The 19,715-nt window shown below is 51.9% G+C and overlaps 4 protein-coding genes across 4 annotated transcripts; all 4 read left to right on the top strand.

Moving 5' to 3' along the window:
- Positions 1-248: 248 nt before the first annotated feature.
- Positions 249-938, top strand: KRP23_3148 (Secreted RxLR effector protein; the record flags this gene model as incomplete). Its single annotated transcript, XM_067887964.1, has 1 exon — positions 249-938. One exon carries the CDS (start codon positions 249-251, stop codon positions 936-938), a length of 690 nt encoding a protein of 229 aa, XP_067750509.1.
- Positions 939-3,711: 2,773 nt separating this feature from the next.
- KRP23_3147 (uncharacterized protein) lies at positions 3,712-4,092 on the top strand (the record flags this gene model as incomplete). Its single annotated transcript, XM_067895826.1, has 1 exon — positions 3,712-4,092. One exon carries the CDS (start codon positions 3,712-3,714, stop codon positions 4,090-4,092), a length of 381 nt encoding a protein of 126 aa, XP_067750508.1.
- A 7,733-nt stretch (positions 4,093-11,825) lies between these two features.
- Positions 11,826-12,372, top strand: KRP23_3146 (uncharacterized protein; the record flags this gene model as incomplete). The annotated part of the gene is made up of 3 exons (XM_067887963.1): positions 11,826-11,874; positions 11,945-12,130; positions 12,200-12,372. 3 exons carry the CDS (start codon positions 11,826-11,828, stop codon positions 12,370-12,372), a joined length of 408 nt encoding a protein of 135 aa, XP_067750507.1.
- Positions 12,373-17,650: 5,278 nt separating this feature from the next.
- On the top strand, positions 17,651-18,157 carry KRP23_3145 (Secreted RxLR effector protein; the record flags this gene model as incomplete). Its single annotated transcript, XM_067887962.1, has 1 exon — positions 17,651-18,157. The coding sequence occupies one exon, from the start codon at positions 17,651-17,653 to the stop codon at positions 18,155-18,157; it is 507 nt and encodes a 168-aa protein (XP_067750506.1).
- Between the last annotated feature and the right edge of the window lie 1,558 nt (positions 18,158-19,715).

The raw sequence follows: 19,715 nt of genomic DNA, 5'->3' as shown, positions 1-19,715 counted from the left end.
GCCTCCGCTGAAGAGTATGCGATAGTCCCGCACCAAAACATGGCAATTATTCAAGTCATCCCAGAAAACAGAGCTGTCACACTCTGATCGAATTAAACGTGAAGGAAGTCCTCTGAATTTGAGTGTACTAATTGTACCATCCAATACCAGCAAAACCATCACCAAGGAATTATCCTACTCTCTCTTTGGCTCGCTACATCAGCTGGCTACCACTTCGCTTTCCCCCCTCAACAGCACAAGCGTACACTATGCGCTTCCACCTTATCCTGCTGGCGACAGTGTTCGTCCTCGTCACCTCCACCAATACACTCGCATCTCTGGAAGCATCCGCTCACCCTAAGACTACCACCGAACCTGATGTCGGAGACATCAACACAAGACAACTGCGAGTCACTGACGAAGAAGAAAGAGGAATCCTGACGGGTGTCAAAATGGCGGTGAAGACGACGTACTGGGCGCAGATGCAGAAATCCGAGGACTTCGTCAAGAAGGCGCTCAAGTTGGACGGACTGACAAAAGGTGCGATGAAGGCCAACCCCAAGTACAAATACTACCAGAAATATGTGTACAAGGCGCAAGGAGTCGAGATGGACAATTGGGCGTTTAATGAGGTGAATCCGACGACAATCTGGAACAAACTGGGGTTGGGTACCATGTCTGTGGCTCAACGCGAGGGGAGCGACGCGCTGAAGATCTACGCGCGCTACGCGAGGAAATACGACAGCGTTGTTTACCATAGTGGGTACAAGGCTTACACTCCCAGCACCGACGCAGAGATGGATGTCCTCCTGAGAGTGTGGGCTCAGGCTGATAGGTCTACCGACTACGTTCGAAAACGCCTGGGGATATACAGCAACGTCATCGTGGCAAGGTCCGACTACGAGAAACTCGACAAGTTCAAGAGCTACAAAGGCCAAAACTTGTACCAGGGTCTTTGAACTCGTTGCTCAGCTTATTAGGCGCCTTAACAGTTTCTATATCAGTCATACAGACATTGGGGCAAAGTATTGGTAATAATTGAAGAACTTCTTGCATAGGGGAAAGTTATGGCGAATGTCAGCATCGGAATAGCGCGTACGGGATAACCCCGCGCGAGCCATGCCATCACGCTCCCATCAGAAGCTTCGTCTCGCCATGGCAACTAAAACGGCCACGCTTTTTCGAGATGCTCGGGGAAGTGGTCGTCGCTTATCGGTACTTCGGTGCGGCCAAAATTGTCCTGGTCGTTGAGGGCGGCACGAGCTGCGTCCGCGAGCTGATCCCACATGATCAAACCCTGGAACTGGCCCAAATCGACATACGTGTTTAGCCCAGCGCTGCCGAAGGATGGAAGATAGCGATACAGCATCGGCGTTGTGCCATTTCTAATGGACTCTGCAGGCGCATATTTGTGGCCATACTTGTTCTCGGACGTCGATAGGGATAGCCCCAACACTTTGGAGGTCTCAACGTCCGGGTTGTCGATCCACACAACAACATTTGACCAGTCATGACGCCAATAGGGACATTTATCCCAGAATCCCTTGGGGAAGTACCAGGCGTACATGATGGCCCAGACGTCGTTGTACCATTCGGCACGGCCGTAGACCTGTGAGCCCAATGAAGGAAGCTTACAGCCGGAATCATCCCCGGTTCCTTTCAGCCCTCCGCTGGGCTCGCCGGCAGCGTTCACGGCGGGGTACGAGACGCACCCTTCTTGGATAAAGAGTTTCGGCTTGAATTTGACACCAGCTTTTTCGGAGATGGTAACAGGTTGCGGCTGAGGAAACGGTTGTACTTTATCGTGGTCAATGGAGTCGGCCTTGATGGAGAAGAGCGCGACAGTCACAGCGATAAAGAATCGCCCGATGTTCATTGCTGGCGCTTGAAAGGTAGAGGTGAGCTTGTGACTGGCGGAGAGGATTAACAAGTGAGCCCCAGACCAGGAGACCTGTCCATTGTCGAACAGATTCTCACTGCTGTGCTCCCTGGTGTATTGCAATCAGGACTGTGCTATACTTCGAAGTGGTTTGCAAACAAAGTGTACGGAGTGGGACGCGGCATGAAAGCCCAATGATGACCACGAGATGCAATCGAGTGCGGCAGTTAATGTGGGCTACAGCATGCGGTTGCAGTCATCCACACTGCGGTGGCCCAAGCAGCAACGATGTTGCAGTACGAGTGTCGTAGCAAGCGAGATGTGGCTTGGCGGGCATGAGAGCAGCTATCTCCTGCGTTCGCCGACTCAAGCTGGTACAGGTTACCGTAGAGAGTACCTACCAGGTTGTCGTGTAGGACGCCACCAATGGGACGCTGGTGGTGGCGATGTAGAGCTGCTAGTTGGCGTGCACATTTTACTTCTCACTTTTACTTCTACTACCAAGCCAGTAGCACACTACAAAAGGGGGGGTTAAGAGGTCCTCTAGTTGTGTTTAGCTAAGAATAATAGCACACTACAATCGGGAGACAACTGAAGGAAGTGCCAGCTTCCCCCGACTGTGTTCGTGCTGCACAACCGTGACATAGTAAAAAGCCAGTATACTTATTACGGGGCCAATTTCATATTTACGCGTACAGTAGTACTGTAGTATCTGAAAGGTTTTCGCCTTGATAATATGAATATTATACTTCCATGGAGGAGGAGTAGCAGAGGCTCATTGGCATACTTGTAGCACCAATACTTGCGTGTATAGCAGCATACCTGTCATGGAAGGTCTTACAGCATGTACATGCAAAAGGCACGGCTTGTAGCGGGCATTAGCTCAGAGCGCATTTGGTGGAGCAGAAGTCCTGCTCGCGCAGCGCAGTAGCTCTGTGGCTAGCTCAGTGGGCAACACGGTAGCAGTGTAACTCGTGAGGCGCTGCAACACTTTGGCTGGGCTGGACCATGGGACAGCATGGTCACACAGCTCAGCAGGAGCTGGCCTAGCGCTGCAGCAGTGGCTCGTGCGGCGCTGCAGCTCAGTGGCTGAGCATGATGGCATAATGGCGGAAGCGCCTTGACACATGGCAGCCGTCGTGCAGACTTGGTCCATCAGGCTTGCTTGACACGTGGCAGCTTCGCGCGCGTCATCTTGTCAGCGTTGGGCACGGGTTTGAGGGAGGAGCGTCACGGATGCCTACCGTTGATTGTTGTCTGTACGGTTGTTACACTTGGTAAGAGTCACTATGCTGTTTTTTTTTTTTATATTTGCACAAGCTGGAAGTGATGATGTTCGTCAATAATTGCGCAGTCGGCACTCTTTCCACGCTGGGTTCTGTGTGTTTACATGTGCATGCATCGTGCTTTCATGTATTACAGGCGTCCCTCTCATAGCGCAGGGGTCCTCTTTCAGAGGATTAGATATGGTGCACGCGTACGGGTTTAAATATACAGATGCGTTTATATCTTCAGTGATCAGATACCACCGGGTATTGAAAATACGAGCTGAGCTTACTGAGAGATTCTGAAGATACATGTACCGGTAACGATTACGTTGTCCCGTAATCGTTACGGACATGCACCAGCAACAGCGTTGAGCCAGTTTCAAGGTTCCGTCCCATGTCAGCGCAACTCGAGTTTTGCATCTTGATTAATACAGTGTGCACATCAAGAGATCGACTCTAAATTTGCCTCCAGCCAGGCATCTGTGACGCTCCTCCCTCAAACCCGTGTTCGATTCACACTCACTTCGGAATTTGCCTCCTAGCAACACCTCAAAGTACCTTCCCCGCATCGACTACCGCCCAAACATGCGCCTGCACTACATCCTGCTCATGGCCGCAGCCACACTTCTTGCAAGCTCCGATGTCGTCTCAGCCAGTGCTGACTCGACTCAGATGAAGCTCTCAACGACTGCGACTGACACTGTCCCCGCTGCCCGTTCGCTGGCTGGTGCCTCAAACGAGGTCAGCGGTAAAAGGTCTCTTCGAACCGTAAAGGAAGACGAAGCCGAGGACGAAGAGAGGTTCATCCAAGATTTCGCGAAGGGGACCACCGCTAGGGCGCTGCGGAAGTACCTTGTTAGAAATAACCTCATCAGCAAGGCAACCTCCAAACAACTGAAAAGCTCTGGCTTCACCGCAAAGGAGATTGCTGAAATGTACACCCGCTACATTAAGCTTACTTCATAGCGGTCCGACGGAGATCCTTCACCCCAACAAGGGCCAGGTAGTGGGGTGAGTACGAGCTTGAAAAAAGCAAACGTATCAATAATTCATAACAAGAAGACCACTGAGTCGATTTCCTGCAGCTCTATTTTAGCGTTGTGTATATAGCCGGCCTACGCTAACCACAGCAATTATTGTGCTTTGCAGTTGTTTTGCCGACTTTTTTAGGAGCTAAATATGGCAAACAGTGCTCGAAAAAGTGTGTACAAATAGGGGGGGGGGGGGGGGGGGGGTTAAGAGGTCCTCTATTTGTGTTTAGCTAAGAAACTATAGAGTCCTGGTATCGCTGGAGGCTTTGCCTTATTGATAATCCTTTCTGTGGCTCAGTGTCGCTGCTAGTTTTCAACAGCTCGTTTTGGATGCGGATCCGAAGCGTTGCAGGTACGCTGTCGTGGCGGAGCATCTAATAAAAAACAAAAAAACGATACAAATAGCTAAATCCATGATCTGGAAGTCGTTATCGCCACATACAAACTGCAAAAACCATATTAATCCCTTGAACGGCTTTCCACCCATTGGCAATGTCCATCATCTGGAATGTTCCAGTAGCCCAGACGATGTTTGCGGTGTCGTCAACCGTGGCTCGGAGATATTTGAATACTAATTCATTTCGGAGACGCCACAGAAGCACTGGGGTGACCGTAGATCATATCAACCAGATTGTTAACCCTTTCGCGACGCCCTTGGATAAAGTATACTATACAAGGTCAAGATACTCCGATCTAAAAGGGCACAAAATTCGCCCTTTAAGGTTTTCACGGTACTCGCGTGAGGCTTGAGTGCTGTTCACTATCCTCCCGGATGCGGGATAGAGAAAGCCGGACGGTCTAAAAGGGTACAAAATTCGCCCTTTAAGGTTTTCACGGTAGTTTCCAAAGACGCAGCGGATTGGCTCATATTTTTTTTTCTTGCGGCGACTAGACGAATTCGACGATCATTGGTTGAAATGCAACGAAATTTACGCAGTAAGAAATCGCAGCCTTCGTAAAATACCATACCAGTCTCGTCTCCGCGCGATGACGCGGTTGAAGCTGCGTACACGTCACTACGATGGCGACGCAAGCTAGTTGCCCTGGGTTAGCGAGGCAGGCAGCCTGCCGCAGGCTAGCCGTGGTCTGTGCGGGACACGTCGTATGGACGTCTAGTGCAGTGGGGAAGGGTAGCTTAGCAGAGGAATAGATAGACCAGAGAGTTGAGTTTACAAGGCTGGTTAGCAGAGATGAGCGCTGAACTGCTGTGCGCTTGGCTATTATGAATTGTGAGTTTTACTGATTTGGTCTTCCATATATGCATCTGATTGGGAAATCCTATGCCTGTCTGTTCCCGCTCTATCCATAAGCACCAATGGGAGTAAATATCTCTGTCTCACTATGCCGTTGACCGATTTACTCATCCAAAGAGACCCTGGGGTGAATTTTAGTTTTTGGCGCGAACCTATAAAATGATCACCTTCCCAAACCGATTGGTATCAATTAGAGTAATGAATAAATGATGCATGGCATCATAACTCTATTAATTTATGCCTTGAGACATAAAACCCATGCCGCTCGCAGGCCACACAACCGATTTTTCTCCCTCGCGGGGATGCCGAAGCGCGACCGCGATGAAGCGCGAAAAATGATAGAGAAGCGTCCACGTCGACGGGTGCGCCACCTAGCGAGCGCAGCAAGCGATCTGGGCGGTGTCGTCGCATTCAATGACGTGTGGACATGGCTCAAGAAGTCTGGCTGGTATTCTAAACCGCCTCCCAGACGTAGTCTGGACCTGCGCTATCGCTACGTTCGACCGGATGGTGATGCAGACGGTCAAGAAGGCGTCGATTACCTTCTTGGCGAGGCTGCTGTTCTTCGGTATGCTGCCGCCCTCACAAGTACGAGTCTTGCTTGTGTGAACGTTCGCGGCGGTGGTGCTAACGACGCATGAGGGGTTGTTATGTCATCAGGGGGCAGAAACGACAACGGCAGCAACGAGCTTGCCGAATCCAGGTCAAGAGTGGACGAAGATCGAGGAGGGCACGAGCGCGGGCGAGGCAGTGATGGCCGCGATGGCGGACATGGCGTGGCACCGGGTGCGTATCCGATTGATTCAAGAGTAGTGACTGCAGCTGATGATATTTGTGCGTGGTGGTGCGTAGCAGCAACAGGCAGTAACAAAGACGGCAGCGGTAATCTGGCGGCATCCAGGCCAAGTGTGGATGGAGCTCAAAACAAACGCGGACACGGTCGTGGCAGTGGTGGTGGCAGCGACGGCGGACGTGGCAGTGGTGGCGGCGACGGCGGACATGGCAGTAGTGGCGGCGACGGCGGACGTGGCATTGCAGGCAGCGACGGCGGCCGTGGCAGTGGTGCTCGCGCTCGTGGACGTGGGGGCGGCGACGGTGGACATGGTATTGTTGGCGGCGACGGCGGACGTGGCGTTGCAGGCAGCGACGGCGGCCGTGGCAGTGGTGCTCGCGCTCGTGGACGTGGAGGCGGCGACGGTGGACATGGTATTGTTGGCGGCGACGGCGGACGTGGCATTGCAGGCAGCGACGGCGGCCGTGGCAGTGGTGCTCGCGCTCGTGGCAGTGGTGGCGGCGACGGCGGACATGGTATTGTTGGCGGCGACGGCGGACGTGGCATTGCAGGCAGCGACGGCGGCCGTGGCAGTGGTGCTCGCGCTCGTGGACGTGGGGGCGGCGACGGTGGACATGGTATTGTTGGTGGCGACGGCGGACGTGGCGTTGCAGGCAGCGACGGCGGCCGTGGCAGTGGTGCTCGCGCTCATGGACGTGGTGTTGTTGCTCGCGATGATGGATATGGTAGTGTCAGTTGCGGCGGTGAATGTGGCATTGGTGGTGGTAATCGTGGCAGTGGTGGCCGCGTCGGCGGACGTGGCAGTGATGAAGGGCGTGGCGATGGAATGGGTGCGTAGTTGTCTTGTTGCCGTCTGCTGTTTAAGCATTCATCATGTATGTATTAATATGAATATTTGTATACTTGTTGTAGTATCAAGCGCTGTTCCTGGGACGCCACAAGCCACAACTCGGGGGCAAACGCCCGACTCGTTACATCGGACCCAGCCAGCGAGGACACCTCCGATAATGCTGCAGGAGGTATACATGAATAAGTTGGTGGCATTCACTCCGGAGCGCGAGACCTGGATGAAGTCCAAGCTCTACCGCCCTATCGGACCGGCATACATTGTGGGGCGTGTTTGCCGACGTCCGATGCGAGGAAAGTTTGCGTCACTGTTTGAGATCCGCTGGCTGGATACTCAGTTCCAGAACGCTGTGGAACATGTGAGTGTCGGATGTGTTCAATCTGGAGTGGAGAACTACAAGGAGCTTACCCGTTTGAAGGACAACCCCGACTGGCAAGGGCTAGTAACGGGTGACGCCGACGATGACATTGACGTGGATGATGACGACAATTTGCAAGTGGTGGAAGAATACAGAGAATTTGATCCGGGTGTTTTGCTTCCTGCCAATATGGAAGAAGTCGAAGCGATTCGAAATCTGCGATTTGAGCCCAACGGAGAAGTTGACGCGCCGACTGACCTCTACCAGCTTGCCGACGGCTCAACGAAAACGACCCTTCTACCACAGTATAAACACCTGTTTGAACACTCGGCCACCTCCAGCTTTTTTGCGTACCTGCCTCTGTACTTCTGGCGCCAAGTGCTGTTTGAGACGAACAAGTATGCTATTGTGCACGACATCAAAATTGGAGCACCATTCACACTCGCGGAGCTGATGGCGTTTCTAGGCATCATGTTTTATATGGCCTTGAACGACAAAGGTGAATATGCGAACTACTGGGGCCAACAACCAGAAGACCTGATATTTGGTGGGAACTCCGTCTCGCTGGATAGCGTGATGTCTCTAAGTCGCTTCAAACTTCTGCGGTGCTGCCTGAGTTTCAATGCTGTACCGACCACACTGGATCGTGACGCTGCTGCTCGTATCCGACCTCTACTAAACTTGCTGAAAGTGACTGGTGGTCTCTATGTCAAGGTTGGACGTAATGTGGCTTTGGACGAAGCCAGTATAGCGTGTCGGGCTCGACAAGGAAGGCACATGATCGTGTTCAATCCCATGAAGCCAACGGGTAAATACCATTTTCGGTTCTATGTTGCCTGCTGCTCATCTACCTGGATCGCTCTAAACTACAAGCTACATTGCAGTAGGTGTGATGTTGGCGACCGGCTCGATGGCGTAGTTGGACAGGAAGAAGCACTGTCGCTGCGAGTAGAATTTGACAAGGTGTCTAAGATTCGACAGCACGTGTTGGAGGTCGTGAGGCCATTTTTCGGTACTAACCGCATCATCAACATGGACAATTACTACACTTCGGTCCAACTGCTTCAAGAGCTGAAGCTCAAAGGTCTTTACGGTCGAGGAACCATCAAATCTAACAGCAAGCACTTCCCTCGTCACACGATCCTGGATGATTCTAAATGTACGCGCGGCGACCTCCTCCAGGCCATCTCCCATGATTATAGCATGATCGCTGCGTCATGGTGCGACGGCGACATCGTCAACATGGTGTCGAATGCCGACCCATCTACGATTACACCTGTTACAAGAATGGTGGGCAATTCGTCACAAGAATTTGCTGCTCCGACATGCATAGGTCAGTACAACCAGAATATGCAAGGGGTGGACAGGTTGGACCAGATCCGAGGCAGATTTTCCATTGCAGATGGTCACTCCTTCAAGAAGTGGCATAAAAAACTTGCCTTAGCAATGATAGATATTGCTCGATCAAATGCGTATTTGACGCGGCGGCTAGCAGGAGTCGGTCCTCCTGCGCGTGATCCACATCGCGAATTTGTCATGGATTTGGCGTGTCAGCTCATGAATGGCAAGTGGATCGAAGCTCCCAGCGAGGGTCGTATGGTGTACGGAACTAGTTCACTAAACGATGTCGTGGATGTGGAAGGCGTTGTGCCGACGCCAGTGTCGACCCCCAGCGCGAACGTTCCCGTCCAGCGATGCACTGCCGTTGCCTCGAAGCAAATTCACAGCAAGAAGAGCCGGAAACGACGCAGATGTGTTGTGTGCCGCTGGGAGGATCGCTACCCTACAGAGGTAACAACATACTGCCTTACTCACAGTGTGTCCTTGTGTCAAGAAGTAAACGAGAAGCCCCCAACGAGCTGGATGTGTCCACAGCAATCTTGGACATGTTGGGATAAATTTCACAGGTTTTATTTGCTCCAAGATCTGTTCACCGTGAAAGGTAACATTCGCAGGGGCTCGTCTCTAGCTCAAGCTAAAAGCACTGCTGCTGAAAGTAATCCTACCAAGCGCAACCTACCTGAACCAAGCCCAAAGCCAGACGTTGTGCGTCAAATTATCTTATAGCTTCTGTCGTCGGTGGGTGAGCTGCTGAAGCTGGCGCGATGCTGGCCAGGTTGTGCTGCTGCTGGATGGGATGGTTGTGCCAGGTGATGGTCGGGATGATGGTGTGAATATGCTGTCGGCCAAGCTATTGGTGTTCGTGCAGACGCGTTCCTCGCAGTGCTCAAGAAGTTTGTAGTATTGGTGGTTTTATCACTATCTTTTGTTGTAAATATAGATCGGGGTCAAATTAGACTTCCAGCTGCATTCAACCATCCGTTCGTCGGCTAGCTTCCAGCGGAGACAGAATGGTTGCGAACATCTACCACTGTGTCGCGGACAGAAGCGAGCAGTCGCAACAATAATTCGTGCGTTTGGCATGGCGCTAAGTTCTTGGGCTACAAACAGCTTTGCTGATTCTTCGAAAAGAAAGTAATTCGCGTAGATAATTGTAGCATCACAAGTTGGACTTCGTACAGATAGTGCCACGTCTCGTACGTCTGTAGCCTTCATGACCACCTTCCGCAGAAGTGGGAATGAATCAGCATGTCTTTGAATGTGCTTTTCTCCGAGAGTACACAAATCAGAGCGAACTTCGACCCCAACACATTTGCTGATGCAGGTAGTAAGAGCAACTTGAGCTAGTACATTGCCAATACCAGCGCCCACATCAAGAAAGATGTCATGCGTGTTCAATGGCCCCAGAGCCGTGATCATGGCAGCAACCCCGGATGGCAGCAACTCCCCCGCATTGTCTTGCGTTCTACCAGCGTCCTGGCGAATGTCTCCCGCAGTAATATTGCTAAATACCGAGGTCAGGACTCGTATTGCGTCATGCAGCGGGAGCAACGAAGAGCATGACGTCGCTGGCAATCGGGGAGGAGCCTGAAGTTCCAGCACTGCGCTGACCGACTGCGTTCCCAACGCATTACCAGGTCTCTTCACCACTGCGCACGCCGACGGCTCCAACGCGCAGATCAACTGCTCCATCGCCGGAGTGATCGACGAATCCGACGCGCCGCCCAACTGCTCCATCACTGCACTGCTCGACGGCTTCATCACCGCAGCCGACCGCTTCGTCACTGCGCCCATCTGTCGCCTCACTACTGCATTGCCTGATGGCTCCACCTTCCGCCTCACTGCTACGCTTCCTGACGACCCCACGTGCCGGGCATCTGCAGACGACAGCAAACACCGCTCTGGCGCTGATCCACCGAAAAAGCAGCGCGGAAAGTCCTTGACGAACTTACCATACGTCCGCTTGAGAGATGCGAGGCGCAGCCGAAGCTCGGCAGCTGTCCGCTTAGACTTGGTCATGCGACGCACCACGTAAGCCCATGTGATCCGAATGCCTTCCTTCTCAAACTCGTAGGCAATCTGAACAAGTTGTTTGTCTTCCCAATCGAGAAAGCTGGTGCGCATGGCTGAGGTAGTGCGTGTGTCTTAATTTAACTATAGCTCCACTGCAACTGAATGATGCATGTGTATAGCTGTTTGTAAGGCCACACAGTGACTGGCGCTGAGGGGAGGGTTGATTCGGTAAGATAAAAAAAATGATGGGGATCCTCAGTTTATGAACGCAAATGGGTGACGTCGCACGTATTTTAAAGAGCCAGACCAAGGCATGCGCTTGCACCCTCTGCTGTGATTGGTAGTAACAAAATACGTGAGTACGTCAGGCCTCAAAAAGCTAAAAGGGCACAAAATGCGCCCCTGGACACGTCTCATTCGCACCATGTTTTGCAAAAACCCTTAAAGGGCGAAAAAAGTATCCTTTTAGCGCGAAAGGGTTAACCCCTTGAGCCCGATGGCTTGTATCTTACAAGATAAGAACTTTTTCTTAACGTGGACCGTACACGTTAAGAAAAGCTGTACTTGTTTTTTGTATGCGTTGCTACATATTTCAAGTCAACGAGGGGTAGGTGGCGTGCCCTTGCCCTACCGCTAGGAAGCATAGATTTGGCATCGGGAAAGATCAGGATCAATATTAGAGTTTGAGGGTGATGATGGGGTGCGCAATATCGCCTATTAGAATTGGCAGGTGAGAAACCGCCGCCACTGAATTCTTCCTCACTTTCAGATACGCGGGCTAGCGCGCAGAACCCTCTCTGGATAGCAAAAATGGCGTTCCAAGCGCGATGGCGGGAACTGAAGAAGGCCGGATGGAACTCGAAGCGACCAACTGGCCTCTCGGACGACTTCATCTATCTCATGCCGGGCAAGACGAACAAGGACGTCCGCGGCGTGGACTACTTTGTCGGCGAGAACGAGCTGATGCACTATCTGGACCAACTCGACATCAGTAAGTGTAGCTGTGTTGATAACCAAATGCTATTACTAACGCTGGCTGGCTGCAGCTGAATTTGCCGCAGAGATGGCAGCGACGGGGGCGGCAAATAAGGCTTCAACAATCGAGCACGCAGGTGTGGTTTGCTTACGATGTATGTTATAGCTTTGTTTTTATCTAATCTTGTATTATTCCTTATCATGCAGCAACACCTGTAATGGAGAGCCCGCAAAGCCAACCCCAGCCATCGGTTGCCATTGAGACTTCTGGACCAGCTCAAACGCCGCATTCTCATTCGAAAGAGACGACGTTTGTCATTCACGGTGTTTCACCCCATGATACGTCTTATGTCGGCGGCAGTGAAGCTGAGGATTCACACCCTAGCTCGCAAGGTATGACCTTGTCTGGTACAAGTTAGCGTCCGTAGCTATCATGTATGTGTGGTGGCTATCATGTGCCAGAATTGACGGTCAGTCGGCGCAACCTTGAGCTGGATTTTGACGAGGCGAGTGAGAGTAATAACGCATCGGGCGACAACGGCGACAGTGACTCCGATTCTGAAGAGGACGACACAGTGGTTGGTTGTGATGAGGAGACGAAGGAAAATCCTGGTGATGCTACCAAAGGTTGGTAAACTTGTATGTACAAGTTAGCAATTCTGTCGTAACATGTATCTCTTGTATTAATTGCCATTCAGCAGAACCAAATCGCATTGCGGATACTGATGACCCGCTTACATTTGCGGGGTTTGAGTCAGACGCTGAAGATGACGATGGAGACGATGAAGACTCTTCTGTAGATGGCTTTGACGCTGGGGACGTGCAGCTTCCAGTCCCTCCGGGGATGCGCTTTGGAGATAACCTGATAGAAGCCACTGATGGTATGAACAACATCGCAGCGGGCACGGTGCCGGACGACTACCTGAAAGAGATGGGCATCAACGGCTGGAGTGATCTGCAGACGCATGGACCGTACGACATCTTATGGAGCCTTATGAGCCTAGACCGCCGAATGCAATGGATACTGACTATCCGAATCTGTATACCGGTGAATCGGGGCCGACGGCAAGGGCTCTTGAAGCACCCGCATCTCCGTCTGGGGCATTCTTCTACTTTATGCAGCCTGACTTGTGGGAAGATATAGCTGAAGAGACGAACAATTACTTTGAAGAGAAGTTGGAAGAGCGCGTGTAAGTTCAGTATTCAAGACAAGTGGCGCGTGAAAAGAAGCATCCTGAGTTCAAGCGCCAAACGACTGAGCGTATACACACCGAGTTGCTCAAGATGAAAGCCGTGACACCGCGGGACCTGTGTGTGTTTGTGGGGCTGTTGATCGCGCGGTCTATTGCCCCCAACAAAGAGAAGCTAGCACATCACTGGAAAGCTACAGACGAAGGGGCTATTCCGCGCGGGTGCTTCGGACAGCTCATGGTTCGCGATCGATTCATGCACGTATCGCGTAACCTGCACTTCAGTTGCAACGATGATGAGCGTGCTGCGAAAGACCGAGCATGGAAATTACGACCGGTGATCGACGCCCTACAGGATCGTTTTACTGCTGGCTTTATGCCACCTGCCACCATGGCCTTTGATGAGGCGATGCTGCCTTCAAGATCCACCTTCAACAAGATGCGTGTGTACCTCAAGGACAAGCCGCACAAGTGGGGCACCAAGCTTTTCATGCTGTGCTGCTCCACAACGGCGTACTGCATTCGGTGGGTATCGGGCGTGCCTTCGGGCACGATCATTTTTTTTTGATCGCCAAGTTATCTTATCGTGTATCATACTCTCTAACTATTTTATAACATGTACGATACAGCTTTTTTGAAGTGTACTGCGGGAAGAAGGAGAGAGGGGACCAGGGCAGGTCAACTGACTTCAAGTCTGGCCCTGCAGCTGTCGTTCGAAATCAGCAGCATGTCTTTGGTCCTACTGCTCCAACAAATGGAGAGATGCGGCTCGCCGTCACCGATCGGTTCTATTCTTCGGTGCCATTTTCCATGTAGCTTCTAAATATGGGGTTTTACTCCGTTGGTACTGTCCGTACTGACCGTCTAGGACTGAGCACACAATTGATTCCGAAGAAGAAGAAAGGTGAGAAGCAGTAGCCGCCGAAGATCCCGAAGAACCGCCCAGCGAGCATTGAACGAGGTACTTTTATTGTCGCCGACGCATTGCAGATTCCTGGTATGCGCTTGCTGCGTTGGTGGGATACCCGTGCGGTGCACATGCTGAGCACCGGTGGTAGTGTGGAGACGAATCGTATCGTGCGTCGAGAGAAGCTGGCGTGTGAGCAGACTGAGGTTGCGTGCCCGCGAATAGTAAAGGATTACTAGACGTTCATGGGCGGTGTGGATGTTCACGATCAGCTGCGACTCCAGCGGTAAGTGTATATCTGCCTTACCCTACCTGCTAACACTGTATGATACACGCAACAGGTACTCGCTGCAGCTTTGCATCAAGTACAAGAAGTACTACAAGTCCTTGTTTCTTGGACTCACAGATCTAGCCATTATCAACGCCTACATTGTCTACAACGCTCGGCGCGCAGCCGCAAATCTCTCCAAGGTTCGCCATGTGAAGTTCATGAAGCATCTTCATCTGGAGCTGTGTCAGCTCCGTGAAGAAGACTGGGATCTGCTACGAAGCAACGAGGATCTTCAAGTGGCGCCACAGAAGACAGCAAACAGCAGCAGGATCTGACGTTCTGCCCACAAGGCTCTGCAGAATGATGAATGGCGCCCCGGTAACAATGGAGTAGGAAGGAAGAGACGCACAAGAGCCTACAAGGTATGCTCACTTCTGAAGGGCACCGATAATGCTCGTGGCGGTGATTCGTCCGTGTACTGCAGCAAGTGCAAGCTACCCACCACGACCAAAAAGCCAATGGCGTGGCGAGTGTTTTTGTGTGAGAAGATGCGGCACGCCAGCCGATGTCCTGCTTTGATGTTTGGCATAAGGCTTGGCGGGATGGCACACTCGCACCAGCGCCCAGACGCGACGGCAAGAAGCGTATGATCCGTGCTCGAGGTCCTGCAGAAAGCCAAGTGAGCGATATGAGCGAACTCGAGGAGGAGAAGGAGCAAGCAAGTGATGAGTCGACGCTGGACAGTCTCCACCAGCCGAAGCGGGCTCGTCACGCAACGGAGCAGGAGACGACTGACTGAGCTGCTGATTGTGTCCTTCGTTTCATATTGAATTTTTGTATACTGCAATGTCACGCAATCCAACTCAATTGCATCTGTTCTTGCTACCCTCTGCTATACACACGGTAGTCGCGGCTGTGTTTGCGTCTTTCATAACTTTACCATACAATTTAGCTTTATTTTATGCACAACATGTTATCGCTCGTACCTTGTATTGATAAGTGCCTCTGAGTTGGAACATACACAATAGAGAGCAACACACCAATCGTGGGTTAGGTTTAGCGTGAGGCTATCTACTATACACGTTACCAAACATATAGACTTTTGTATTTAACCCTTACCGCGACATACACGATAGAACGAGTAGGGCTTAGGTTGATGGGGGCCGAAAACACGTCCGGGCTCAAGGGGTTAATTTTCGATTTACTCTCACCATCGCTGAGATTTACTAAAGTTAAGCCGCAACCGTTCAATACCCCCAGACAAGAGCTATCGACACGACAAACTCAGTCCCAACTCTCTCGAAATGGATACTGTAATACCACATCAGCACAACACCAGAAGGACAAGTGAATGGAGGATGGATATTACTAAGAGAGGAAGTAGATAGGAAGTGGCATGAAGTGGCAGCAACAAGCATCAGGTTCTCAACCCAAGGAACTAGACAAGCTAACGCAGTGAAAATACTGGACAATGGGCTCCAAGAACTCAAGGAAATCGGAGACGTACAGTACGCGCCGAAATTATAGCCGCACCGGACAAGCGGAGCTCTTGCGCCGGGAACTGAGAACTTCCTGTAAACTGACGGCTCCGAGGCCGTCGTAAAGGAATAGAAAACTTATGCAGCAAGCGAAGTTGAAAAAGACCAAGATGGCTTGGAGCCAGGAGGCAAAATCTGGTTTCAGGTCGGGTCAGAAGTATAGCCGCACTTGGTATTATAAAGTTCAGTGGAGTAATAAACAAAATTGAAGGGCTATTAAACGTAATAAATGAGACCTGTGGACAGCTTTGTGAAAGACCTTTTAGAATCTGTTCTTGGATTCGTGAGGAAGCTGGAAACGATGCCACGAGGCAAGCAGCTAACCGAGGAGGAGTGCATGAAAATAAACGCACACTTCAGAGGCGGCAAAAGCAACCGAGAGATCGGGAGGCTCATCAGGCGCGACGAGAAGGCTATGAGGAATTACTTGAAGCGCGGGAAGGCGTCGTCGGTGACGAAGAGGACAGGAAGAAGGCCGAAAATAGTTGGCCGGGAGGCCAGGCGCGTCATTCGACTGGCAATTGTCCGAAACCTGTCCGCCCAAGAGATCGCAGGACTGCTACCATCGAAACCAAGCAAGTATACGGTACTCCGCGTACTGCGTAGCAACCGCTACGTCACGTACGCGAAGAGAAAACTCACCCCTGCCATCAAGCCGCATCATAAGAAGGCTAGGGTCGCTTTGCGGAGCGTTACGCCGGTAAAAGGGTCTTTTGGAGACGCGTGCTGTTCACGGATGAGAAGAAGTTCAACTTAGATGGCCTGGATGGGTTTAGATTCTACTGGCACGACTTGCGAGCAGAACCCAAACTCATGTCGAAGCGGGTCAATGGTGGCGGAAGCGTCATGATTTGGGCGGGGGTGAGCTGGCATGGCAAAACCGAGCTGCTCTTCCTGAAGGGGAAGCAGAACTCTGTCAAGTACACCGAGACGCTGACCTCCAGCATGCTTCCTTGCCTTCGAGAACTGGGGTCAAAATTGGGCAATTTGACCCCAATTTTCCAGCAGGATAACGCGTCCGTACATGCCTCGAGGCTCACCAAGGGATTCCTAGCCACCCATAACATCGAAACGCTGCCGTTGCCTGCCACGAGCCCCAATCTGAACATCATAGAGAACGTGTGGGGGCTCCTGGCTCGCCGGGTGCACGCCAACGGGCTCCAATTTGACAAGCCTGCCGACTTGATCAGACAGATCACGTTGGAATGGTCTCGCATTGACCCTGCGTATGTTAAGAAGTTAGTGCGAAGCGTCCCGAAGCGTCTGGAAGCGACGCGGCTGTTAAAACGAGCCAAGACAGGTTACTAGAGCCGTTAGCATGTAGAGCTTCCAAGTGCGGCTATACTTCTGACCCGACCTGAAACCAGATTTTGCCTCCTGGCTCCAAGCCATCTTGGTCTTTTTCAACTTCGCTTGCTGCATAAGTTTTCTATTCCTTTACGACGGCCTCGGAGCCGTCAGTTTGCAGGAAGTTCTCAGTTCCCGGCGCAAGAGCTCCGCTTGTCCGGTGCGGCTATAATTTCGGCGCGTACTGTAGCAGCGACGTACCTCCGAATTGACAGTGTGGATAAAACAACCCAGAAGGCCCTCAGTGCAACAACAAAGAGCGACAGCCCCATCCAGGAACTGGACCACGAGCTACAGCGTTTCTTTGTTGTGCAATGGAGCACACCAGCAAAAGCTGACCTGGAAGCAGCTCGGACACTGACGAAAACACAAACGACACGACAATTCAACTTTCAAAACCCCAGTACAACCCCAGATACAATGCAGGAATACCTTGCCAACTTCACGCTACGAGATCAACCCGAGACAACACTACCAAGACAGATAAACGGCATCAAGTCGCGTTTATCAAAAGGCTTCTATAGGAATAGCATAAACATCAAATAGAAGGCCACTTACCCTTGAAATTCCCGCCAGACAAGGCCACGAATTGAGCCACAAAGGCAACTTCAAGACAGCAAAACGCCCGCAGAAGAGAGAGGAGTCCTGACGAGTGTCAAAATGGCGGTGAAGACGACGTACTGGGCGCAGATGCAGAAATCCGAGGACTTCGTCAAGAAGGCGCTCAAGTTGGACGGACTGACAAAAGGTGCGATGAAGGCCAACCCCAAGTACAAATACTACCAGAAATATGTGTACAAGGCGCAAGGAGTCGAGATGGACAATTGGGCGTTTAATGAGGTGAATCCGACGACAATCTGGAACAAACTGGGGTTGGGTACCATGTCTGTGGCTCAACGCGAGGGGAGCGACGCGCTGAAGATCTACGCGCGCTACGCGAGGAAATACGACAGCGTTGTTTACCATAGTGGGTACAAGGCTTACACTCCCAGCACCGACGCAGAGATGGATGTCCTCCTGAGAGTGTGGGCTCAGGCTGATAGGTCTACCGACTACGTTCGAAAACGCCTGGGGATATACAGCAACGTCATCGTGGCAAGGTCCGACTACGAGAAACTCGACAAGTTCAAGAGCTACAAAGGCCAAAACTTGTACCAGGGTCTTTGAACTCGTTGCTCAGCTTATTAGGCGCCTTAACAGTTTCTATATCAGTCATACAGACATTGGGGCAAAGTATTGGTAATAATTGAAGAACTTCTTGCATAGGGGAAAGTTATGGCGAATGTCAGCATCGGAATAGCGCGTACGGGATAACCCCGCGCGAGCCATGCCATCACGCTCCCATCAGAAGCTTCGTCTCGCCATGGCAACTAAAACGGCCACGCTTTTTCGAGATGCTCGGGGAAGTGATCGTCGCTTATCGGTACTTCGGTGCGGCCAAAATTGTCCTGGTCGTTGAGGGCGGCACGAGCTGCGTCCGCGAGCTGATCCCACATGATCAAACCCTGGAACTGGCCCAAATCGACATACGTGTTTAGCCCAGCGCTGCCGAAGGATGGAAGATAGCGATACAGCATCGGCGTTGTGCCATTTCTAATGGACTCTGCAGGCGCATATTTGTGGCCATACTTGTTCTCGGACGTCGATAGGGATAGCCCCAACACTTTGGAGGTCTCAACGTCCGGGTTGTCGATCCACACAACAACATTTGACCAGTCATGACGCCAATAGGGACATTTATCCCAGAATCCCTTGGGGAAGTACCAGGCGTACATGATGGCCCAGACGTCGTTGTACCATTCGGCACGGCCGTAGACCTGTGAGCCCAATGAAGGAAGCTTACAGCCGGAATCATCCCCGGTTCCTTTCAGCCCTCCGCTGGGCTCGCCGGCAGCGTTCACGGCGGGGTACGAGACGCACCCTTCTTGGATAAAGAGTTTCGGCTTGAATTTGACACCAGCTTTTTCGGAGATGGTAACAGGTTGCGGCTGAGGAAACGGTTGTACTTTGTCGTGGTCAATGGAGTCGGCCTTGATGGAGAAGAGCGCGACAGTCACAACGATAAAGAATCGGCCGATGTTCATTGCTGGCGCTTGAAAGGTAGAGGTGAGCTTGTGACTGGCGGAGAGGATTAACAAGTGAGCCCCAGACCAGGAGACCTGTCCATTACGGACGGCTGTATGCCGTTCCCTGCCGTCTATAAAGATGCCAACACCAATGAAGGGCTGAGCGCGGTTACGGTGGGTACATCCTACGAGTGTTCGAGCTCTCCTCTCGGGCCCCAGGTTTACGGCCGCACGACGGAGCTGAGCGACAAATGGGCCGTCATGTACGCGTAATACTTTCCGAGAGACCGGACGAAGATCCCGTCTTACTTTGGCCATCGCCGTGGCTGGGAGCATGCTATTGTATGGCTGGACAACCCCTCCACGAGCTCGACGGTAGTGGGCGTGGCGATAACGGAGGCATCCAATCGGTACCGGACGTGCGTACCTCCTGCTCCTCAAGTGCTGAACGGGACTCGCTTCAAGCTTGAATACACTGTGAAGTTTGGCTCTAGCCACTACCTGAAGAACATCAATTAGTCATGTGGGACGATCTGACGGACGACGTACGCTCGGGGCTGGAAACTGCGGACTTCAACGCCAACGAGGCGCCAATGAACGACGCTAACCTCATGTCAAACGTCGAACAAGCTGATCCATGGGAGTAAAGCGAATAATTT

This window comes from Phytophthora ramorum (assembly GCF_020800215.1).
Source record: "Phytophthora ramorum isolate Pr-102 chromosome Unknown Phyram_PR-102_s0002, whole genome shotgun sequence".
NCBI lineage: Eukaryota > Oomycota > Peronosporomycetes > Peronosporales > Peronosporaceae > Phytophthora > Phytophthora ramorum.
Note: the sequence above shows the minus strand (reverse complement) of the source record. Positions and strands in the feature narration are given on the sequence as shown.